This window comes from Schistocerca nitens, chromosome 2, assembly GCF_023898315.1.
Source record: "Schistocerca nitens isolate TAMUIC-IGC-003100 chromosome 2, iqSchNite1.1, whole genome shotgun sequence".
Lineage (NCBI taxonomy): Eukaryota > Metazoa > Arthropoda > Insecta > Orthoptera > Acrididae > Schistocerca > Schistocerca nitens.
This window is the reverse complement of record NC_064615.1, coordinates 745,473,326-745,499,796: the sequence shown is the minus strand read 5'-3', so window position 1 is coordinate 745,499,796 and position 26,471 is coordinate 745,473,326. Positions and strand designations below refer to the sequence as shown.

Genomic DNA, 26,471 nt, shown 5'->3' with positions numbered 1-26,471 from the left:
AAGCACAGCATATCAAGAGAGACAGCCAACATATCCATAGGAATCATTCTGCTGTGCTGTGCAGAATGCAATCTTGTGCTTTCAGACTCGTCTGGATACTGATGGGCACCATATTGAGCCCCCTTTTGTAGCAGTAATGGTACCAGTACGTAATGGTATGATGTACTGTAGCAGCACATTAAAAGTGTTTCAATTGAACTGATTCTGCATTATTTCTCTTCCCCATGTCCTTGACATTAATACTACCATGTTTGGTACTTGTACGGTAATTAGTTTCCATGTTATAACGTGTTAAATAGGGAAAGTTTAATTATAACCACCCAGTATTTTATTTCACTCTCAATCATTCCGAATTTGAAAATGAAGACTATATATTAAATATCACTAGCAGTAAAATTGCCAGATAGTTATGTGCAAGTTGTGTAATAAAAATATTTATAACTTCTTCATTAACAGTGTAGGTTATTCATATTGCGTGTACAGTGGGAGTGAAACTTCCTGGTAGATTAAAACTGTGTGCCAAGTGAGACTCAAACCCGGGACCTTTGTCTTTGGCGGATAATTGCTCTACCATCTGAGTTATTGCGTGCGCAAAATGCCATGGCTGCTAGATGCGCAGTCAGCTGGGGAAGAGTGGGGAAAGCGGCAGTGGTGGTGGGTCGCTCAGGGTGCTGTATCAGAAATGGCATTCTAAACAGAAGTTGTCACGTGTTCTTTGGTTAGTATCGAAAAAGAATTCTGCCAAAAATGCAGCGATTTATTTTCATCAGGTTCGTTAAACATTTAGGATTGAAAAAGAATTCCGCCAAAAATGTTGTTTGTTGTTGTCTTCAATCCTGAGACTGGTTTGATGCAGCTCTCCATGCTACTCTATCCTGTGCAAGCTTCTTCATCTCCCAGTACCTACTGCAGCCTACATCCTTCTGAATCTGCTTAGTGTATTCAGCTCTTGGCCTCCCTCTCGGATTTTTACCCTCCACACTGCCCTCCAGTACTAAATTAGTGATCCCTTGATGCCTCAGAACATGTCCTACCAACCGATCCCTTCTTCTAGTCAAGTTGTGCCACAAACTCCTCTTCTCCCCAATTCTGTTCAATACCTCCTCATTAGTTATGTGATCTACCCATCTAATCTTCAGCATTCTTCTGTAGCACAACATTTCGAAAGCTTCTATTCTCTTCTTGTCCAAACTATTTATCGTCCATGTTTCACTTCCATACAAGGCTACACTCCATACAAATACTTTCAGAAATGACTTCCTGACACTTAAATAAATACTCAATGTTAACAAATTTCTCTTCTTCAGAAACGCTTTCCTTCTCATTGCCAGTCTACATTTTATATCCTCTCTACTTCGACCATAATCAGTTATTTTGCTCCCCAAATAGCAAAACTCCTTTACTACTATAAGCGTCTCATTTCCTAATCTAATTCCCTCAGCATCACCCGACTTAATGTGACTACATTCCATTATCCTCATTTTGCTTTTGTTGATGTTCATCTTATATCCTCCTTTAAAGACACTGTCCATTCCGTTCAACTGCTCTTCCAAGTCCTTTGCTGTCTCTGACAGAATTACAATGTCATCGGCAAACCTCAAAGTTTTTATTTCTTCTCCATGGATTTTAATACCTACTCTGAACTTTTCTTTCGTTTCCTTTACTGCTTGTTCTATATACAGATTGAATAACATTGGGGATAGGCTACAACCCTGTCTCACTCCCTTCCCAACCACTGCTTCCCTTTCATGCCCCTCGACTCTTATAACTGCCATCTGGTTTGTGTATAAATTGTAAATAGCCTTTCGCTCCCTATATTTTACCCCTGCCACCTTCAGAATTTGAAAGAGAGTATTCCAGTCAACATTGTCAAAAGCTTTCTCTAACTCTACAAATGCTAGAAACGTAGGTTTGCCTTTCCTTAATCTTTCTTCTAAGATAAGTCGTAGGGTCAGTATTGCCTCACGTGTTCCAACATTTCTACGGAATCCAAACTGATCTTCCCCTAGGTCGGCTTCTACTACTTTTTCCATTCGTCTGTAAAGAATTCACGTTAGTATTTTGCAGCTGTGACTTATTAAACTGATAGTTCGGTAATTTTCGCATCTGTCAACACCTGCTTTCTTTGGGATTGGAATTATTATATTCTTCTTGCAGTCTGAGGGAATATCGCCTGTCTCATACATCTTGCTCACCAGATGGTAGAGTTTTGTCAGGACTGGCTCTCCCAAGGCTGTCAGTAGTTCTAGTGGAATGTTGTCTACTCCTGGGGCCTTGTTTCGACTTAGGTCTTTCAGTGCTCTGTCAAACTCTTCACGCAGTATCATATCTCCCATTTCATCTTCATCTACATCCTCTTCCATTTCCATAATATTTTCCTCAAGAACATCGCCCCTGTATAGATCCTCTATATACTCCTTCCACCTTTCTGCTTTCCCTTCTTTGCTTAGAACTGGGTTTCCATCTGAGCTCTTGATATTCATACAAGTGGTTCTCTTTTCTCCAAAGGTCTCTTTAATTTTCCTGTAGGCAGTATCTATCTTACCCCTCATGAGATAAGCCTCTACATCCTTACATTTATCCTCTAGCCATCCCTGCTTAGCCATTTTGCACTTCCTGTCGATCTCATTTTTGAGACGTTTGTATTCTTTGTTGCCTGCTTCATTTACTGCATTTTTATATTTTCTCCTTTCATCAATTAAATTCAATATTTCTTCTGTTACCCAAGGATTTCTACTGGGCCTCGTCTTTTTACCTACTTGATCCTCTGCTGCCTTCGCTATTTCATTCCTCAAAGCTACCCATTCTTCTTCTTCTGTATTTCTTTCCCCCATTCCTGTCAATTGTTCCCTTATGCTCTCCCTGAAACTCTGTACAACCTCTGGTTCTTTCAGTTTATCCAGGTCCCATCTCCTTAAATTCCCACTTTTTTGCAGTTTCTTCAGTTTTAATCTACAGTTCATAACCAATAGATTGTGGAGTCCACATCTGCCCCTGGAAATGTCTTACAATTTAAAATCTGGTTCCTAAATCTCTGTCTTACCATTATATAATCTATCTGAAACCTGTCAGTATCTCCAGGATTCTTTCATGTATACAAGCTTCTTTTATGATTCTTGAACCAAGTTTTAGCTATGATTAAGTTATGGTCTGTGCAAAATTCTACCAGACGGCTTCCTCTTTCATTTCTTATCCCCAATCCATATTCACCTACTATATTTCCTTCTCTTCCTTTTCCTACTGATGAATTCCAGTCACCCATGACTATTAAATTTTCATCTCTCTTCACTACCTGAATAATTTCTTTCATCTCAGCATACATTTCATCAATTTCTTCATCATCTGTAGAGCTAGTTGGCATATAAACTTGTACTACTGTAGTATGCGTGGGCTTCGTGTCTATCTTGGCCACAATAGTGCGTTCACTATGCTGTTTGTAGTAGCTTACCCGCACTCCTATTTTTTTATTCATTATTGAACCTACTCCTGCATTACCCCTATTTGATTTTGTTTTTATAACCCTGTATTCACCTGACCAAAAGTCTTGTTCCTCCTGCCACGGAACTACACTAATTCCCACTATATCTAACTTTAACCTATTTATTTCCCTTTTTAAATTTTCTAACTTACCTGCCCGATTAAGGGATCTGACATTCCACGCTCCGATCTGTAGAATGCCAGTTTTCTTTCTCCTGATAACGACGTCCTCTTGAGTAGTCCCCGCCTGGAGGTCCGAATGGGGGACTATTTTACCTCCGGAATATTTTACCCAAGAGGACGCCATCATCATTTAATCATACAGTAAAGCTGCATGCCCTCGGGAAAAATTACGGCTGTAGTTTCCACTTGCTTTCAGCCGTTCGCAGTACCAGCACAGCAAGACCGTTTTGGTTATTGTTGCAGGGCCAGATCAGTCAATCATCTAGACTGTTACCCCTGCAACTACTGAAAAGGCTGCTGTCCCTCTTCAGTAACCACACGTTTGTCTGGCCTCTCAACAGATACCCCTCCATTGTGGTTGCACCTACGGTACGGCTATCTGAATCGTTGAGGCACGCAAGCCTCCCCATCAACGGCAAAGTCCATGGTTCATGGGGGGAGGCCGCCAAAAATGCGACGATTTATTTTCATCAGGTTCATTAACCATTTATAACTTTCATAAGAGAGTCATGAGTGGGAGATTTTGAGTAAAACACACACATTTCTCTTTTTACCATGTTGAAAGTTGCTTCCTTTGCCGAAACTCAGTGGAGTTTACACAGTCTCACCTCACTAATATTTTGTGCAGATGCAGTTGTGAGAGAATTCTGAAACAGTGGTTTATTAAGTGATGAACTGAGGAAAAGTAAGGTCAGCATCTTATGAAAAAGGACATCCTCAGTTCAACATGAACTTGTAGTGACTTCACATATGTTGTTCCAAAACCCATATCATTTTTCGTTTCACCAGCTATCGATGGTCCATAAAAGTTACATTCGTTTATTGGAAAAGTCTGTAGTGGAATAACACGGAAGATAATGAACTTTTGTGTACTAACCATACAGCAAAATACTCTCCTCTTTGTGTACTATCATTTGCCAAAATATCATTCATCAACATCTACATGGATACTAAGCAAAGCACATTTAAGTGTCTGGCAGAGGGTTCATCGAACCACCCTCACAATTCTCTATTATTCCAATCTCATATAGTGCGCGGAAAGAATGAACACCTATATCTTTCTGTACGAGCTCTGATTTCCCTTATTTTATCGTGGTGATCATTCTCCCCTATGTAGGTCGGTGTCAACAAAATATTTTCGCATTTGGAGGAGAAAGTTGATGACTGGAGTTTTGTGAGAAGATTCCGTCACAAAGAAAAATGCCTTTCTTTTAATGATGTCCAGCCCAAATCCTGTATCACTTCTGTGACAGTCTCCCCCATATTTCGCGATAGTACAAAATGTGCTGCTTTTCTTTGAACTTTTTTGATGTTCTCCGCCAGTCCTATCTGGTAAGGATCCCACACCATGCAGCAGTATTCTAAAAGAGGATGGACAAGCATAGTGTAGGCAGTCTCCTTAGTAGGTCCGTTACATTTTCTAAGTGTCCTGCCAATAAAGCACAGTCTTTGGTTAGCCTTCCCCACAACATTTTCTATGTGTTCCTTCCAATTTAAGTCGTTCGTAATTGTAATACCCAGGTATTAGGTTGAATTTATGGCTTTTAGATTAGACTGATTTATCATGTAACCGAAGTTTGAGTTCCTTTTAGCACTCATGTGGACGACGTCACACTTTCCGTTATTTAGGGTCAGCTGCCACTTTTTGCACCACTCAGATATTTTTTCTATATCATTTTGCAGTTTGTTTTGACCTTCTGATGACCTTTATTAGTCGATAAATGACTGCGTCATCTGGAAACAACCGAAGGTGGCTGCTCAGATAATCTCCCAAATTGTTTATGTAGGTAAGGAACTGCAAAGGGTCTGTAACACTACCTTGGGGAATGCCAATTTTATCCAATGACTTTCCATCAGTTACTACAAACTGTGACCTCTCTGACAGGAAATCACAAATCCAGTCACATAATGGGGATGATATTCCATAAGCACGCAATGTCACTATGAGCCGCTTGTGTGGTACAATGTGAAAAGCCTTCCGGAAATCCAGAAATACGGAATCGATCTGAAATCCCTTGTCAATAGCACTCAACACTTCATGTGAATAAAGAGCTAGTTGTGTTTCACAGGAATGATGTTTTCTAAACCCATGTTGACTGTGTGTCAATAAACTGTTTTCTTTGACATAATTCATAATGTTCAAACACAACATATGTACCAAAATGCTGCTGCATATCGACGTTAACGATATGGGCCTGTAATTTAGTGGATTACTCCTACTACCTTTCTTGAATATTGGTGTGACCTGTGCGACTTTCCTGTCTTTGTGTACGGATCTTTCGTCGAGCGAATGGTTGTATATGATTGTTAAGTATGGAGCTAAATCATCAGCATATTCCGAAAGGAACCTAATTGGTATACAGTCTGGACCAGAAGACTTGCATTTATTAAGCGATTTAAGTAGCTTCACTACTCCGAGGGTATTTACTTCTACATTACTCATGTTGGCACCTGTTCTCAATTCGAATTCTGGAATATTTACTTCGTCTTCTTTAGTGAAGGCATTTTGGAAGGCTTTGTTTAATTACTCTGCTTTGGCAGGCAGCACTGTCTTTGATAGTATCTCCATTGCTATCGTGCAGAGAAGGCATTGATTGTTTCTTGCCGCTAACATACTTCACATACGATCAGAATCTCTTTGGATTTTCTGCCAGGTTTTGAGACAAAGTTTCATTGTGGAAACTGTTATAAGCATCTCGTATTGAAGTCCATGCTAAATTTCGAGCTTCTGTAAAAGATTGCCAATCTTGGGGATTTTGCATCTGTTTAAATTTGGCATGTTTGTTTTGTTGTTTCTGCAACAGTGTTTTATTCTGTTTTGTGTACCAAGGAGGATCAGCTCTGTTGTTTGTTAATTTATTTGATATAAATCTCTCAATTGCTGCTGATACTATTTCTTTGAATTAAAGCGACATCTGGTCTACACTTATATTATTAATTTGGAATCAGTGGAGATTGTCTCTCAGGAAGGCATCAAGTGAATTTTTATCTCCTTTTTTGAATGGGTATATTTTTCGATTATTTTTCGAGGCTTTGGGGATTACAGTATTCAGTCTCGCTACGACAGCCCTGTGTACACTAATCCCTGAATTGCTTGTTATTAACTCAGGATTATTTGTTGCTAAGAGGTAAAGCGTGTTTTCACAACCATTTACTATTCGCGTGGGCTCATGAACTAACTGCTCGAAATAATTGTCAGAGAATGCATTTAGCACAATTTCGGATGATATTTTATGCATACCTCTGGAATTAAACATGTATCTTTGCCAACATATCAAGGCTAAATTAAAGTCACCACCAACGATTATCGTATGAGTTGGGTACGTGTTTGAAATCAAACTCAAGTTTTCTTTGAACCTTTCAGCAACTGTATCTGAATTGGGAGGTTGGTAAAAGGATCCGATTATTATTTTATTCTGGTTGCCAAAAATAACCTCTGCCCATACTAACTCACAGAAAGTACTTACTTCAATTTTGGGACAAGTTAAACTACTCCTAACAACAACAAACCCGCCACCGCCAACCGTGTTTAGCCTATCCTTTTGGAACACCGTTAGGTTCTTTTCAAAAATTTCAGCTGAGCTTACATTTGGCTTTAGCCAGCTTTCAGCACCTGTAACGATTTGAGCATCAGTGCTTTCTATTAGCACTTGGAGCTCTGGTGCTTTCCCAACACAGCTACGACAGTTTACAACTGTTTTACCAATGGTTCCTGTATCTACATTTGTCCTGTGTTCAGTCTGCAACCTTTGTGACTGAAGCCCTTCTTGTGTTTTCCTGAGACCCTCTAACTTAAAAAACAGCCCAGTCCACGCCACACAGCCCCTGCTTCCCGTGTAGCCGCCTCCTGCGTATAGTGGACACCTGACCTGTTCAGTGGAACCCGAAACCCAACCACCCTTTGGCGCAAGTCGAGGAATCTGCAGCCTACATGGTCATAGAATCATCTGAGTCTCTGATTCAGACCCTCCACTCGGCTCTGTACCAGAGGTCCGCAATCGGTCCTGTCGACTCTGCTGCAAATGGTCAGCTCTGTTTTCATATTGCCAGCAAGACTGGCAGCCTTTACCACTTCTGTTCGCCGCTCAAAACCAGAGAGAACCTCTTATGATCCAGAGTGACACACATCATTGGTACCGACGTGAGCAACCACCTGCAGTTGGCTGCAATATGTGCTCTTCATGGCTTCTGGGAGGACCCTTTCCACATATGGAATGACACGTACAAAGTGCACATTGATTTTCTTACCCTTCTTGTCAGCCAAGCCCCTAAGGGCCCCCATAATGCGTCTAATGTTGGAGCTCCCAACTACCAATAATCCCACTCTCTGTGATTGCCCGGATCTTGCAGGCTGACTAGTTTCCTCTGAAACAGGACAGGCGACAGTATCTGGCTCAGAGCCAGTGTCAGCCACAGATAGCACCTGGAACCTATTTGTCAGGCAAACCTGGGAGGCCTTATGTGCAGCCGCCTGGGAAGTCTTTCGCCTCCGGGCGACCTCCCACTCGACCACAGGTGAGGGGTCAACCTCAGTGCGAGCAGTAACTGGGTTGGCCACCGGTGAGGACCGATCGGAGGACTCGGACATGCTGGACGTCTGTTGGATCCCCATGGCTGGCCCACAACAGTGGTGCCCATCCACTGCAGCCTCAAGTTGTGTAACCGAAGCCATCACAGCCTGAAGCTGAGAGCGAAGTGTCACCAACTCGGCTCGCATCCGCACACAACAATCGCAGTCCCTGTCCATACTAAAGATCGTGGAAAACTAAACTATGCAGATAAACAGACTATCGGCACGTGCTGCGCAACTCTACTGTAGACCCTAAAGAAAATGCAGGAACTTTGTCTAATAATATACTGATATTCAAAAACCTAACTATTGAAGCACTCAGATGAAACTAAATAATTCGCCCCTGATTAGGAACTTGTAATATGTCACAAAATTGGTTTACTTTCTGACGCAAACAAAAACGCAAGAACTGTGGCTATTAGATATTAAATCTACATGCAGAAACTCAAGAAACTAAATTATTAAAGCACACACATGATATAATAAAATTCGCTCCTGGTAAGGAACTTGTAAATGTCACAAAAGCGGTTACTTCCCTGTTGCTGTGTCTGTCTCGGTCGGCTACTACTGCTATTTCAGTATTCCAAACCATTTATGAAATATGAGAAATGTTGTGGGTATTTCACTCTGGCTTTATTGCTGGCCTACTGCAATTGCAAATGAGTGTGCTATGTCAGATCAGTTTTCTCGAGATTGGTGACAGGTAGCGACTCCAACCAAATCTAAAGAAAAATTCAATATGTTAGTGAAATTTCATACACAGAAGCATATTACGTAATGTGCCCAGATGCAAAATCATAGCAACCCTTATTTTTCATTGCAAACATTTTCAGATTTCACGAAGTGTCTTTCTTGCACATAAATATCCCATTAACTATAAGCATTAACAAAATGATGGCCACATCATAATGAATGTGACATATAAAGTTAGAAGTAAAGCAAAAATGATTTTTTTTATTGAATAGTTTCTGTAAAGTTGCTTGAGAAAGATCGCAGTGTGTGAGCATCAATTCTGTCATCAACTACCACCCGAAAGGTGGCAAATGCTTGTTGGCCTCCCATTCTGAACAAATGAGTGAACTCGCCCAGCTCTTTGGATGAAAACTGGTCACTACGCATCATCAACCGTATCCTGTGCCAGCTATACCCAAAGCATGCTTCACAACCTGTCCTCACAGATTTACTTTCGCTTGTACCTTGTCTCCTACCTTACAGACACCACAGAAGTTCTCCTATAAAACTAGTGGAAGTAAAGTTTTGAGGGCAGGTTGTGAATATTGTTAGGGGGGAGCTGCCTGTGAAAGTTAAAAGGTCCCAATTTCGAGTCTCGGGCTGGCATAAAGTTTTAATCTGCTGGGAAGTATCATATCAGTGCACACTCCACTGCAGAGTGAAAATCTCATTCTCATTCTGGAAACGTCCCCCAGGGACCAATGGCCTTTGTAGTCTGGTCGCTTCAACACCCACAAACCAACCACCAGCAAAACATCCCACAGGCTGTGGCTAAGCCACATCTCTGCATTATCCTTTCTTCCAGAAGTGCTAGTCCCGCAAGTTTCACAGGAGAACTTCTGTGAAGTGAAGTGTGGAAGGTAGGAGACAAGGTACTGGCAGAAGTAAAGATGTGAGGATGGGTTGTGAGTCATTCTTGGGTAGGTCAGGTGGTAAAGCACTTGCCCACAAGAGGCAAAGGTCCCGAGTTCGAGTCGCAGTCGCGCAAACAGTTTTAATCTGCCAGTAAGTTTCATGTCAGTACACATTCCGCTGTAGAGTGAAAAATCTCATTCTGTAGTTGGGGTGATTGTTCCTCTTATGGATGTTGTTGCACAATATGGTTTCCATTAAACACAGTGAATTTGCACCATTATTTTACACAACTCTCGAATCCTCTTTGTAAAAGTCAGGTACTAGATATTATATCCACACAGTCAGTCACAGAGACCTTCAACTTATCTGCCATCCATACAGTCTCTGTCTGTGCCCATTACTTTGTCCATGGTGACTTCTCCTTACACAATCTGTAGTGTTTTATGGATTTCAGAAAACCTGCAGCCCATTGTTTCTCCTTGCAATCCATTAGTTGTGAGCAAGATAGGAAAAACAAAAATTATGAAAGATCTGTATAGGGACAGATGATGAGTCACCTCACCTATGCATACAGTTTGAACAAATAACATCAGTCGATCTAACAGTTTCGTTAATAAACCTTAAATGGAGAATAACTGCTGCATGTTAGTGGTGGGTGGTTTAATTAGATATAACTACGATATTGGAAAGAAAATAGTGTAGATTCCTTCGAAAATGGAGTATTATGGAATAGGCTACAGAGTCAAAAAGATTCATCCTATTTCACTCTCAACCTCACCTCCATAAATGAATATAAAACCTTCAAATAAATTTTAACTTATGCATTGAAACTAGAAGTTGATCTTTGGTACGAGTTGTAAATTACTAGTTTGTGTACTTGACTTTGCAGCTAACTCACTCACTCACTCATTTCTTACCTAATGTGCAACAAATGTTGTTAGATCGGCTTCATTTCAACACTTGCAATTCGTTTACAACTGTGTAGCGTGATTTTTATTGAAAGTATGGATCTGCACATCCTGCAGCTCAAAGCATTTGACAACGGCACCAGTAGTTTCAAGTCAATGGTTGGTCTTGTAAGGGGATACCCTCAGGTCAGCCCCGCATGCTTGTTCAAGATGGAGAGAGCATTCAACAGTTCAGCGTGTAGTCCACAGAAGTCATCTCATCATGCCAGCTGAGAATTAACTATTCCTTGTGTGTCCTGAGTGGCAGGGTTTTACAATGAAGTTTGTGTTTCGAACCATATAGGATTCAGTAATGGTGATAAACAACAATGTTTATGCCTGTCTGAATTTATTTTGAATATGGATTTTGAAGATGATTTCCTTTGAAAAATTTAGTGTTCAGTGTTAAAGTGACATTCCATTTAAGTGGAAAAGTGAGCTGCCTCAGCAGTCACTTACTGTAGTTAAGCATGACAGACTCTCTTAAGCTTAATGTGTTTTGCATTATCTCCTCAGAAAAGATTTATGGACCATTTTTTTCATGGAAAGACAGTTACAGGAGTCATGTACCAGTACATGCTGGAGACAAGATTTTTCTCACAATTGCAAAAACATGCCAGAAATTTCATTTTTCATTAAGGCAGAGCACCATTGCACTGACCAACTGGATGTATGAGTATTTTTCATAATGTGCTGCCTCAACAATGAACAATTGATCAGTCTTAAAGGGTGTATAGGTTTCGTATTGCACTGTTGGTCTCCGAGGTTGGCCTAATCTCAAGGTGTATCACTTTTTTGTGAAAGGCTACATCTGTGCTTCTCCCCAGCCAACAATCTTGAGTGAACTGTGACACAGGATAACAACAACAGTGAATGCAATAACTCCAGACATGCTGCAAAAGTAAGAGATGAGTTTTTTTCTCATCTGGATATTGGTCATGTGTCCAGTGGGGAATACTGTGAACATTAGTGAAAGGTAATTGAAAACTTTGGTTCTAAATGTAATGGTAATGAGAACCCCAAGGTTGTATCTGAAAGCATGTAAAAGATTAGTCCTTGTAAGATCAGATGGTTCTTTTTTAAAACAAAAGCTTTATAGTTCTTTGAATAGGTTAAAATACACCTCAAGTTTCTGTCTACATCCACATAGAAGACAGAGTCTTGTGAAACTTGATGAATCTTTTTGAAACACCCTGGATGATACTCATTGTGATAGGATTGGATTTTCCGCTGATCACTTACAGACACTTTAGCAGAGGTAACCTCAGAGAGCCTTTGATCATGACCAAATCATAATGACTTGAAATGTGGTGTATTTTATATAAAAAGATGTGCAGCCACCTGGTTTTACAAAGGCCACTGTTACAGTGGTCTGCCAATTTGGCTAAAATTGTACCCACTACTATTAACAGTAGGTAGATGATAGCTTGAATTGTAATAGTCAACATATAGACCTCTGTACAGTAGATAATTATTCAGGTAATTTCTGGACAACAGGATGAGAACAGACAAAAAGCTTCATGCTCAGAGGTTAGGCAGATGCTGCTATCCTTGTGCTGGAAATGAGTATACAGTATCAAATGATCTAACCTATCCTCTATCCTCCCTCAGCATGAGTGCATTTACTTCCTTGTTTTGGAATGTGTTTTATTCTGATTCAGCATCACATTATTATGGCAAAAATTTTTATTTCATTTCTACTTCTGATATTCGATGCTCCAATTCATAGAATGTTATCTTTTAATTGACCTTTCAATCTGTTTGTTACCATCAAATTACAATTAAGTGATGCAATGGTATATATATACATCATAGGATATCTCTCTCTGCCCTCTCAGCAATCAGTAGATGAGGATGCTCTTGTCAACCTCAGCCAACCTTTCCTCAAATATAGACAACTTTCAAACGCACAATGCGTTATGGAGCTTCACTGTCATCTGTTCCCAGGATAGATGTGTCAAGAACCTCTTGTTGACATGAGATCTATTTCTTCTCATCATGGAGCAGTGCATTCCTTCCAGTACTGCTGATGAGCCATTCTGCAACATTACTACATATCAAATTATATTTTGATATGATCTGCCTCTGTGCGTGCCTTCCAGTGGGTAGTATAGATAATCTGCACTCCAGTTACCATTTCCCAGTTTGCATACAATTGTTTGACAAAGCCATACTCAAAGAAAAGCCACAGCCAACTTATTGTATACTGACGGGAAAAAAGAATTGCAAAACCAAAAAATTAGTTAATGTGAGATAGTAATGAAAGTTCAGGAATACATTGGCCTGGGTAATATCTTTAAGTGACTAACATTGCAAGATCATGGATTAATTTAAGTACGAGGTAAGCCATTTCAAAAGCAAAATGCTGGTACATTAATAACCAGTGTAACAGCCAGAATATTGAATGCAAGCCCACAAATGTGCATGCATTGTGGCGTGCAGATGCTGGATGTCAATTTGTAGGATGGAGTTCTGTGCCTGTTGTATGTGGTTGGTCAATATGGGGATGGTTAATGCTGTTTGTGGATGACGCCGGAGTTGTTACCTGATGATGTCCCATATTTGCTTGGCTGGAGACAGATCTGGTGATCGAGCAGGCCGAGGCAACATGTCAACACTCTGTAGAACATGCTGGTTTACAGCTTCAGTAAGTGGATGAGTGTTGTCCTTCTGGAAAACACCCCCTGGAATGCTGTTCATGAATGGCAGCACAGCAGGTTGAATCACCAGACTGACGTACAAATTTGCAGTCAGGGTACCTGGGATAACCATGTGAGTGCCCCTGCTATCATGCTAAATTGTGTCAGAGACCGTAACTCCAGGTGTTGGTCCAGTGTGTGAAGCACATAGAGAAGTTGGTTGCAGGCCCTCAACTGGCCTCCTTCTAACCAAGACATGGCCATCACTGGCACCAAGAGTGCCTGGCAAATTTCAAGTCTGTGCACTTTCATTTCAGGAGTCAGCATCCGGGGTACCCATCGTGCACAGATCTTCCGATAGCCAAGCAAAGCAATAATGTGACCCATACGTTCTTGTGAAATGCCAATTGTGCTTCCAATTTCTCTTTGAGTGATATGACGATCATCCTGAATCAATCTGTCAAAATTTTGCTTTTGAAACTCGGTGGTTGCTGTCACAGGACATCCAACTCTTTGTTTTTCACGCAGGTCAGATGTTCCCGCCTCAACATCTTTAAACTCACTCACCCAATGATGCACAGTACTCACATCAACACAGTCACCATAAACTGCTTTCATTGTCTGATGAATCTCCTTTTGCTGTCAAGAATTCAATGACTGCACGTTGCTTAAATCGCGTTGACCGAACGTCTGCGCAGGGTTTCATTCTTTACACTGTAACAACACAACCGTTCAATGCTAAGGCTTCCCACCAACTGGAGCTGTAGAGAAGAGGCTAAAGAACAAACCAGTACCTGTTGCATACCAATGCTGCCAACTGTTGAAGAGTTACGAAGGTGGAGACATTACTTTTCAGTCAACCCTCATACAACATACCTCAGCCGTGCCTCCATTGAGCTCCTGCTGGACACCACTGAAGCTGCAAATGGTGGTGATTTGGTGTCAGTGGAAAGCACGCTACAGGGCTTCTGACTCAGAGCTGTCATTAAAGTAGCCAATTTGTTACAGTTTGCTTCACTGTGGTGCCAACTGCTGCTCAAATTGTCACTACAGATGCACTACAATGTGGAAGATCCATACACCAAACACAGTGATATTCCCACTTGGTAGTGCCATGTGGCCATCCAGAGTACAGTCTTGTTGTGACTGTGCATTCTTGTGACCACCACTGCGAGCCTTTCCCTGAATTAATTTAGATATAGAGTTGGCAGTATCTAGTCTGATCACGTGGTACAAGAGAATAGCATCCCTCAAGATAGTGTTTTAAGTATAACATTGTTTGCAGTTGCTTTTAACAGTATTAAGACTGTTCTAAGGAGCCACATTCAGTATTCCTTCTCCATGGAAGACTTTTCCATATCACTTTGTTGCTTGCCCACAATTCGAATGACTATTTAACAGTTGTCGGTGAGTAATGGGGGTCATTCAGGATTCATGCAAAGAATGTTTTTTAAAAAAAGTGTGGACTAAAAACTATCTATGGCTTCTGGACTTGCGCAGAATTATTTTAGAAGTAACTGTACAAAAAATAAGGGGCTCCAGATATAATTTAAGTGTTTTAATAATATTTAATATAGCATGATAATATTATTGAAATATATATTGACAACTCACAACAAGGAGACCCCTGGCTGCTCAGTACTATTACCTTACTATGTCTTTAGTTTTTACTTCCCAGCTTTATAATATTTAGTGTGAACTTGAAGGCACTGGAGCAGGTGGGGCACCATCCATCAAGATGGAAAAAATTCTCTTCTGTTCTGATTCACTTACTGTCCTATAACTGAAATGAAATGATCATACAGCATTGTTGGCCGGGAGACCCCATGCGGGGTATTCGGCCACCAGAAATGCAAGTCCTTTTTAGCTCATGCCACTTCGGCAGCTTGCGAGTCAATGATGATGAAAGACACGCAACACCCAGTCATCTCGAGGCAGAGAAAATTCCATGACCCCGCCGGGAATCGAACCCAGCACCCCGTGCACGGGAAACGAGAACGCTACCGCAAGACTACGAGCTGCGGACTGTCCTATAACTAATGTGTCCAGAAGAGAACTGTACAGAATATGAGACTCACTTCTTCCACTGCAACAGGACTAGCAGTATATATATTTATGCTGGGTATTGGGATACGTAGGAATTCAGGGAACTTATCTAGCAAATATAGCAATCACAGAGGCCTGTGTGATGCAATGGCCATTTTCCCTTAGGATTGTTGAATCAATAATTAGTGAAAACTGTAGAGGAGAGGAGGAATGGCTTACAGCAAGCAACAAGAAGCTGCAGATTCTGAAACCAACTGGCTGGCCATGTTATACCTTACCTCAGTCATTCAGAAGGGTCAGAGCTACCTTGAGCTTTAGGGAGGAGGAGGACTGGCTTACAGCAATCAACAAGAAGCTGCAGATTCTGAAAGCAACTGACTGGCTATGTAATACATTACATGTCATTCAGAAGGGGCAGAGCTACATTAATACACCTACAAATGGACAATGCCCATTAATGCATGGCATCATCTTCAGTGAGAGGACTTCCCGCCTGTGGTGCTCATAGTGTACAGTTTACTATATGCCACATTTTAACAGATTTAACTTCATAATATGACAAGAGAACAGCAGTAAATTAAAGTGACAACGTGCCCTCTATTTTAACTTTATTATGAATGTAGCAAAGCCTTGAAGTTTTGAAAATTACCTGTACTCCATAGGTTTTAATGCATTGTGGAATGAATGGGTCATCCTTTTTTGTAGTCCAGTGATTAGCCAACCACACGTATCTTCCTTAGGTTTTAGTGTGCTGTGAAATGACTGGGTTATTCTTTTATTGTAGCCCTGTGGTCAGCCAGCCACATGTATCTGCCTTATCATTCATCTTCACTATGTTCTTTAATATTGTAAACAGTTTTTTAAGAACCGATGTTGAGCACATCCATGGGAAGGGGTTTTGCACTTGAATGTTCTTACATTTAGGCCTAAATTTTGTAGGAAAGTTCTAGAATATAAATACTTTTGGATGAAGGAGACAATCACCGAAAAGCAGAAGTTTTGAGTTGTCGAATCTGAAATCTGGCAAGTTTTCTTTCTTTTGTGTGTGCCGATTGAAAATTCAATGCTTCTGCTTTTCGGTGAATGGTCTGTTTTAATCCACAAATATTTACTTTTAATTTTTAAGGAAATGTTTTAATGTCTATTGTAGTACAAATATTTATTTTTTCAGCCATTTTAGCTGTAGTATCCTACTTGTTTCTGATACATGACAATTAAATTATGATATCCAAGTTGAAGTAAGAACACTTTATTCACAGCACAATGTCTCAGATATGTTAGTTTGAAGAACAATTGAAAGATTGCTTGTGATCACTGGACAACAATAGAAACAAAGTTCACTGGTACGATACAGATTCACGGGCAGCCTCATCTTGAGTGGCTGTATGCTGGCATCCATGGGCTCCTTGCCATGCAGAACAATGTGGAGCTGTATGGAGACAGTGCCGAGTGGAGCAGAGCATCGTGACTGCTCCTGGCAAGTTCCAATTGATGATTTATGTGTGTAGCCATCTCCTGGCCTAGAACTGAGTGAGCAACTGACCGTCCACTTGAGGCTGTGCTTGGCTTTAGGTACCCAGCAGACGGAAGTACATCCACGACATGTGATGTGTAGATGATACTTGTTTCCTGATGCAGTGGCTGCTCGGAAGCATGGCAGGTGCCCTCTAGTGCACCTGTAACAGACAGTGTGCCAAAGGGCTGTTTATATACAGAACTGTGTCAATAACATGTGATGCCCTTGATGTATCAGTAAATATTCTCCAGAGCAGGATGCCTCTGGGCAATGAATAGTTGAACCCACATGGCAGAGACGTCTGACTGGCAGCACATTTAGGTGACTTACAGTAGATATTCAACACCCATTCCCCCTTACCAAGGAGGTGGCGAAGTCATCTCCAAGGAAGTCGGCAATGGGTGGGGCCGGATGCAGTGCGTTGGAGGGGTGTCTGAGGAGCTGGATGACATGTCCTGGGCTATGCCACCCTCATGATGCAGGCTTGCCATGGCTGTGGCTTCATAGTGAAGTGGCAGGGCAGCATTGAACACAGGTGACTGGAGGGTGTGTGGTGGATTGGCAGCACACCATGGCGGATGCCCCATGGGAGAGTAGCATGTGGATTTGGACAGGAGATGGTGCTAGGGCCCGTGAAAGTGCTGGAGCCAGATGACAAGGCACTGGACTAGCCCAGACATGTGGGCAAGTGACACCAGCTATCATTCTTCTTGACATTGTTTCACCACAGGGTGCGACACCATAGATGAACCGTATTTCTTCACATTATTTTGCCACTGGTGGTGTCCTCCAGAAACTCTAGAGTAATTGTAAACAAACAACTGACATCCAAGTCTCCCAGTGCTGAATTGACATGAACCTCTGCATAAGAATTCAAGATTTAGTGAACAAGAGTGCTGAGCAATGGGTGTAGGACCTGTGACTACACAAGAGTAGAAAAAGCACACAAATATTGCTTAACAACTTCCAAAAGCTCAGTGGAAGCCACACGAATGTAGAACTCACCCATTAATTAACACAAGAAAATGCTCTCAACAGAACAAGGATGCCGTATCCTCATAGGAGAATGGCAAGTGGCCTCTGCATGTGATGGTGGAGCTGGCCGGAAATCGTCAGAGCTTGAAGCAAAATTTCCATGAAGGTGCAACCCAGGGCCTGGTGAGACTGGAAGCAGCTGCGGTGATGCCAGCAGGGACAATTGTGCTGGCTACTGGATTGGCATCAGCATTGATGGTGGGAAGACTAGCTGTGGCAGTGAAGATGATGAACACACTGACAAGACAGTGGGCATCGGCAGTGACAGGGCTGGTGATGGCAGGAGAGGCAGCTAGAATAGGCCAGCAGCAAGAAGAATGACGAGTGGATTGGTGTTGTCACATAGAGAGACTTGGCAGTAACCAGAGTGCAGGCGGGACAGTGCCAGCAACATGAAGACTTATCATAGGAATGACGGTCCCTGACAGGCTTGGCAATGGTAAGAGAGCCAGCTAGGACAGGGCCGTGATGTGCAGACTGACAACAGGGCTGATATCTCTGCAGACTTGCTTGGAGATGACTGAAAGGCTGGCTGAAAGAGGGCCGGTCGGCCATAACTGGGCCCATACCGACGGAAGGGCCAGCCATGACAGGGCCAGTGCTAATAGGACTGATGCTGATGATGAGAGAGGCGGCTTCTGATAGTGTCCCAGGCAAGGGCTGGACCGAGAGTGGTGGGACTGCTACTGTAGAACCCTCTGAATGCAAAACCGAGTTCTGCAAATGAACCCTGCACTGTGAACATTGTATGCCATATGTTGTGAAGTGTAAATCCAATTGTTGACAGTAAGTGGTCCAGTTCTCCTCCTGCCCGTCGGACACCTGAAATAGGCGCAGAAGTGGGAGTAGTGTGCTATGATGCTGCTGTCACAGTTAAAGCCTAAGTGAGTCCCTGCAGTAGTTTCTAAATTTGTTGCTACTGTAATTGAACAATTTGAATCAAGGACAGCTCCGCCGATGGGACAGACATCGTAATGTAAAAGGACTCTCAAGCTGTACAGAAAAATACACTGCCAGTTGAGAACTTGAAATGTCACCCAAATAATCACTGAAAACTGCAGACCAGCAGCCTCAGAGAAGGGAATTACTTTTGTAACAACACATGGACAGACTGCCAGAAAAAGAACTATCAAGAACCATGGGTGGAGATTGCATGGACTGAAAACTTTGACACACAAAACCTCCTTCCGCATCACTAGTTTGTGTACAGCTGAAGAGGAAAGAAAAACCAACTTGAAGAAAGTGCCGATTTGAGAATAAAATTTGTCACCAATTTAGTATCCTACTTCTTGGTGATGCATGCCGAAGAAAATGATTATTTCCATGTTGGATTAAGAGCACTTTGTTCTCAGTAAAAGTTTTCAAATAAGTTATTTCCAAGAACTACTGAAAGGTCGTTCATGATCACTTGACAACAACAGAAACAAAGCTCACTGGTGTGATACGAGATCTGTGGGAAGCCTCATCCAGAGTGGCCATAAGGCAGTGTCCGTGGGGGCCGCACCATGTAGTATAACCTGAAGTTGTAAAGAGGTGGTGCAGAGTGGAGCAGAATGGTGCGGCTGGTCTTGGCATATTCAGATTGATGGGTTGTAAGTGTAGCTGGTTCCTAGTCTGGAACTGAGTGAGCAACTAACTGTCTGCTGGAGGCTGTGCTTGGCCTTAGGTATCCAGCGGACAGAAGTATGTCCATGACATCTTGGTGTGCAGATGGTACTTGTTTCCTTGATGATAGTGTAGTTGGTTTCCTGAAGCGTGGGCTACTCAGAAGCATGGTGTGTGCCCTCTAGTGGCACCTGTAACAGACAGTGTATCAGTGGGCTGTTCATATACAGTGTAGAGTCCATGACATTGTATCAATGAGCTGTTTATATATTTTGTAGTACCCATAACGTGATTTCCTTGTTGTATTACAATTATTCTCCGGAGGTGAGACAGCTGCGAGCGACGGGTAGGCAAACCCGCAGGGTGAAGATATCGGACTTGCAGCATAGTCATCCTAGGTCAATATACAACATAAGCTGTATGTATTTAATCAAATTTTAATGTAGATGCTAAAGACCTTGATGCCATGTGCACAGACTATGCTGTTGTGACCATCATCATCATCATCATCATCATCATCATCATCATTACAGACACATCTCTTCACCATGGGTGAATGGCACAAGCAGTGTACGAGTTATGTTCTATTCTAATGTGTTGGGATAGTCACTTGCTGTTTAATGGAGGCATGGAATGGTAGTTAGGTGTATAAACAGAAACTGGAATGTGGTATATCAGCTTCTAAACTTTTGTTCTTTGGAGCACATGGACACACAAATACACATTCAGTAATAGTGGTATATAGTGTTATGGTGTTACATTGAGGAAGAGAGAGTTTGGGTGGAGTGGTTTTGATGAAGAATGAAGAAGTGAGGGAAAAGAAGGGCAAGGGTTAAGGAAGAGAGAGACAACCTTTCATACCACTGAGTGAAGTAGATAATCTGTTGTTTGACAGTATTTGGTTTGATAGTATTGTATTTGGTTCAGTTGAATGTTTCTCATTTGCAGGAATAATCACATGAATACAAACATTCCATATCGATTAATTTGTTTTGTTATGGTAATTCCCAATTTTTCCTTTATATCTGGGAGCAACAGTTTTTAAATATTAAATCTATTTGTATGTCTGAAAATTTTGTTAAAATAATGGTTCACAAATTTATGCATGAAGTGATGAACAGGATTGTGCTGGGAAAAGGTTCCATCAATTTCCCACACTTTGTAAACTGAATAAATTTTCTGAATTTGACACTCCTTAAAAGTTTGCCCTGAAACTATGTTCACAATAATACAAATTTGTTTAATTACTAGTATTGGACTGCTGCAGAGTGAGAAGATTGGTTTGACTGTGTAGCAATATCTTGCATACTGATCCATACATTTCACAGGAAGTAGTGAAGTGAATCCTCAGGCTTATTATAAATAGAGCAATGATTTTTTGAACCATTATTATTTTCAGCTGGTCATGTGTTAATACGTCGTTCCATTTTTAGGATAACAATGTAATTGGAGAGAAACTGAATCAAGAACAAACTGAGAAAAAGAAATTAGAAATGGAACTTCAGTTGCTGAAGACTGAAATTGCAGGGAGAGAGAAAATTCAAATGGTATGTATTGTCTTCCTCGAAGCAATGCTAATTATCTCTTTAACACGAGACCCCATGTTCAAGTCATTTTATACTCATACAGTCAATGTATTTTACAAACTGAAATAGCACCACCTTTTCATCCTTCCTTTCTTCTTCTTCTTTTTTACATTAAGATAGGAGAAGACATCATGCATATTTTTAAAACTAAAATTGTTGTATTTGTTCATAATAATTAATGGAGGGCACAGTGCTATGTTATAACAAAAACCATAATAAGAACAGAAACCTGCAAAAGTATGTGAAAAAACTATCCTTCCAGGAAGCTGTAAACACTTGGCGTTAGAAAATGAAAATAAATAATTAAAAGCTTTTCTTCAGTATCCCTGGCTGTCAGCTGCGGTTTGGATGCAGAACTGATGGAGAGTGAGCAGTTGAAGAAGGTACTACCTCTCTGCACACACCGCATCACATAGGCTGATCATCCAAATAAGGATCGACTTGTAAAAGATGCAACCTGACCACATTATTTGTTGGTATTATGTTGTATGGTGTATACTGTGCAGTTCTTTCTGTACCCTGTATTAATGGCCACTTAATGAATTGAACTATAACTGTGGACATTCTATGGATCAATTCTGTCAGTGGTGTTGACAAACACCTACCTTAGCAGTGACTATATTTCTGCTATCCCTATATCACATTCCTATTAGTTTAATGAATTATCAGAATGTCCACTACTTATATTTTATATGGGTAACTGCAACATAAGAGCAAATATTCTCACAATCAAAAAAACTTCTTTTATCTATACATAGATACAGGGGGAAGGAGACTCAAAATGTAATGAAAATGTAACAAAAATGGAAATCAAAATTTGAGTTAACAAAGACATTCAAAACATTTTGAATGAAAATTAACAAAATGCAAGCAACAGGCAACTTTATGGTCCAGAAACTGACAAGAGCGGCTTACTGATTAAGAAACTGAATCCATAGAAGCGTTGTACAGATCCCTGCCTGGCATTTCTCTGTTAGTTTTTCTGTTTTTAATTTTTAACTTCACCAAACCATTTCTGGCAAGTGATGTTGCTTTGAACAAGCTCATGAGCATGGTCTTCTGCTTTCATTGTCCAACTGAAATGGTACTCTGCTGTCAGTAATCAGGGTGTTCAAATCGCACTTTGCTTCTTCCCTTGTAGTCTCTTAAAAAGTAAGAATCACTGGTGAAGAGAAGGCTGTTTAGAGAGAGAGAGAGAGAGAGAGAGAGAGAGAGAGAGAGAGAGAGAATATGAGGAGATGACCGAAAGGTGTGAAGCACAATCAGGGAAATAGTTGTGGAATTACAGGTTGAAAGAAGAAAAGACATTTAAAATTTAATGAAAGTGGGCTCATTAGAAGCAAACCTTGGGCAGAAACTCAGTTGTGGCCTTTCTGAAAATTATACTGGTGTTTGCCTCAAGTGAGTTTATAAAACACAAAAAAATTAAAGTAGGACAAACAGGCATTTGAATTTCACTGAACCTACGAATATGAGTCCAGCGTCTTAATCTCTAAGTCATAAAATGAGAACTTGAATTTGGTAAATTGTAGACCTTCATTTCAAAAGAAAGTAAGTAATGGTAACTAATCCATGAAGTAAGCACTAAAAGCAGCTTTGGCTGAACCTGACAATCTTTGATACAGCCTAACCTACTTTCCAGTAATAATTTGCAACCAAGAAAAAAGTAAAAATGAGCTTGTTCATAAAATGTGGTAAAAAATTATTGATAAATTTCAAGTGTTCATGAGTCATGAAGTATAGTCTCCAAATCGGAGAATAATGTTCAGTGTAATGTATGAGAGGTAAAATACGTAATTTGAAAACAAATTTGTCAGAATATGGAGTCATTTTATTTCACATTAAGCATTGTGCAGCACTTAAATACAACATGAAAAATCTTGACAAACAATTTTGGTGGAAACTAATTATTTTATCTCATTATCCACAGCTGTTGAATAATGAAAAGCAGAAACTAGAGGCTGATCTGAAGGATACATGTAACTGTTTGCAGAAGGAGAAAGAAAAGTATCAAGAACAGAAAATGTTGTTCCAAGCAGAGATTCGTAATCGAGATTTGTGTATACAGCAGTGGCAGTTAAAGTTTCTGGAGTCACAGGTATCAGTTATTTTTCAACATCTTAGCCTTCAACATAATATTCATAGTTCCTTGTAAAAGGTTAATGCAATACAAGAGGAGAGGAGATAGAAGTAAATATGTTTACTGTGATACAGAAAAGATATAATTGTTATTCCATCCTGGACTTACTATGGCATTTATGAAATTTATCAAGATAGTATTATCCTTTGTTCATTTATCCACTTCCATCTCTTCCCTTTCCTATTTACACAGACATGAAGGTGTTTGGATGGGGGAGGGAATGAGTCGGGCACACAGTTTCATGACTTCATTGTGTTCTCAGGATCCAAACCAGTAAAAATTTGAAGTAACATATTGGTGTTTAAAGTTTATTACACGATAACAATCCCAACACTTTAATCCTAGTGGTTTGGTTGCAAGGATGACTTCCTTCATGTACTCAGTTTCCAACAACATATACTTCATCTCTGGAGTGATGACATTAACGGTTGGGGCCCTGACATCTTATGGATTGGGCACTTTAGTGGGATAAATTTGATCTGTCATGGAACTTTAGATGAAGAAATCAAGAAATATGGTGTCCAGGGAATGTGGTGTCTGTGGTAGGTGTCTGCCTTCTCACACTCATAACATTGGAAAAGTTTGAGCAAGAGGACACACACTTCCAGTCCCCAGTGAACTGGAGTACCATTCCACTGAAATAACATTGTTGTTGCAGGCGTAAGCGATTGAGAAAGGTAAAGGTCATATTCGTTCACCATGTCTATATACATTCATGCTGTAATGGCCCTCTCTACAATAAAAATGACTAAATTATTATTGTGAACGTCATTCACACAAAATGTGTTTGTAAACATCTTGTAGTTGCTTTGAGCCTCACATTCAGACACTTATTAACTGTTCCTAAAATGTGAAATGTGGTCTTATACATTATTATGAAAAGGATTATTCACCATGTTATTCACACTAATATTCACCATATACAGGAGACAATGACTTGCAGACAGGCACAACCAAAAGACTGCTATATATTTAAGTTTTCTGCCAAGAGGCCTATTCCAAAATAGGAAACACATATACACATTCACACAAGTACTACTCGCACACATGAAACAGGCAATAAATTGCTTCCTGTATTCTTACATTGTGTTCCTAATCAAAAGAAATAAATAACAGACTATTAGTATTATTAAAGTGTAGTAAAACATGACATTTATCTGTATCAGGAACTCTTTTGATAGTATGTTGTATATCGGAATACTGTAAAAGCCAGTTACCAGCCATTTCAGTGAACCACAAGTATATTGCAAACAGGACTGCTTGAGTGAGATACTTTTATGCTGTTCTACAACCAGCACACAGTTCACAGTTCTGCAGAAGGGTGAGCCGTGAACATTTAAAAAAGTAGAGACATTTCTGTGAGTATAGGTTTCAATATTAATATTGTCGATTGGTAATAAATAGTGTATGCCGATCACAAGAAAGATGGCACTGCTAAACGGGGAGTTAAGATTGACACTAGAAGGTATAATTAAAGAACAAACAGGGAAGGATAAGGCAATACTAGGAGGTATAATGAAAGAACAACAGAGAAGGATAAGGCGATACTACAAGGTATAATTAAAGAACAAGCAGAGAAGGATAGGAAAGGACGGAGAGCAGAACAAGTAGAATTAGTTGAGTCCATTAAGGAACAAGTTACTGAATCAATCGATGACATACTCAACCATAAAATACAAGAGGTTAAAGCTAACTTAGAATCTAACTTTAACACACAAATTAATTATCAAAACATTAAAATAATGGAAATAAATTCTGGAGTAAGTGAGTTATGAGAATCAGTGCCAATAGAGGTGCAACAAGTAGCTAAACAAATGTTAACAGATCATTTTAGATTAACAACCCAACAGTGGATGGGCTATGTAGATAATGTGAATTCCTGATTCCAAGCAGTACGAGCTAGTATTTCAAACATAAATAAGTGTATTATGTCCGTACATGAAAATGCTTTAACAGGGACACCTGAGCTATAAAAATTTTGAAAAACGTTTACAGTTATTCGTAGAAAAAGAAGTAAAAGACGAAACAGAAATAAATAATGACAAAATCACTTCTGGGAAGGTACAATTAACAGTAAACAAGAACGTGACCGAATATGGAAAGCAATAGACAATAATAAAAAGAAATTAGAAAATAGTAAACCTGAAACTATGACAGGAGTAACCAAAGATGTAACAGAGGATTTATCTATAGGTAATGCGTTTAATTTAGCAAAACAGTTTCCAAAGTATAAACCAGACGGTGATGTACACCCAATTTATTTTTTACTAGTGTTTGCCAGATCTATACCTAAAAATTGTGATGACTTAAAGAAAATAATTTCGCATTAGGATATTTAATGGGAGACGCGGCGGAATAGGGAAATGCTCATGCAGAAGAATTTATGTCTTGGAAAGATTTTGAAGAAAGCTTTAAGAGAAAGTACTGGTCTTCAAGTACTCAGGAAAAATTAATCTTAAAGTTATTAGACCCTACTCCATACAATAATTCATGGGGCACATATAAAAAGTACATAGAATGGCATTTGACAAAATCAAAGTACTTAGATGATCCAATAGATGTAATACACTTAGTAAAAGTACTCATTAGACGTTTACCATACCATGCTTGACAAGAAGGGTGGAAAACCGTGAATGAGTTATTAACATTTATTGAAGGTTTAGACACACTGAATACTGAAATAAATGAAAAATATTCAGTGAATGGCCAAAATACAGGGAATAGGCATATCAAATCTGTTCCTAATTCCTTACCACGGAAGAAGGATTCCAATTATTTTAGAGTAAGTAGTAATGAAACTGTTCACAGCAGGGATAATGGTCTAAATCATAATAACCCTAGAGGGGAAAGAATTCAGACTGATAACATCAACTCTCAGGTGTTTAAACCTCAAAATCAACAAATAAATATGCCATGAAATAATGACACAGGGGCAAATCAGGGTATTGTTGAAGTAAGTTCCAACTGGTATCCCGTCATAGTGATGGAAAACGAGAACAATCCTATGTCAAGGGCCCGAATACAGGATGTCACAGAACAATACTCGGCCCATATATAAGTAAAATGATTGCTTATAGTAAAACATCACCTATTAACGATTGGTTACTAGCGGAAGAGGAGAATTTAGAAAAAGTGCAATG

General features: G+C 40.2%; 1 protein-coding gene across 1 annotated transcript in view; it reads left to right on the top strand.

Moving 5' to 3' along the window:
- Window positions 1-26,471, top strand: part of LOC126236970 (golgin subfamily B member 1-like) — a 535,118-nt gene that overhangs the window by 132,892 nt on the left and 375,755 nt on the right. Inside the window, exons 10-11 of the mRNA XM_049946677.1 lie at window positions 21,039-21,152; window positions 23,122-23,289. Of these exons, the coding sequence (XP_049802634.1) occupies window positions 21,039-21,152; window positions 23,122-23,289 (282 nt within the window). The remainder of the gene's footprint in view (window positions 1-21,038; window positions 21,153-23,121; window positions 23,290-26,471) is intronic.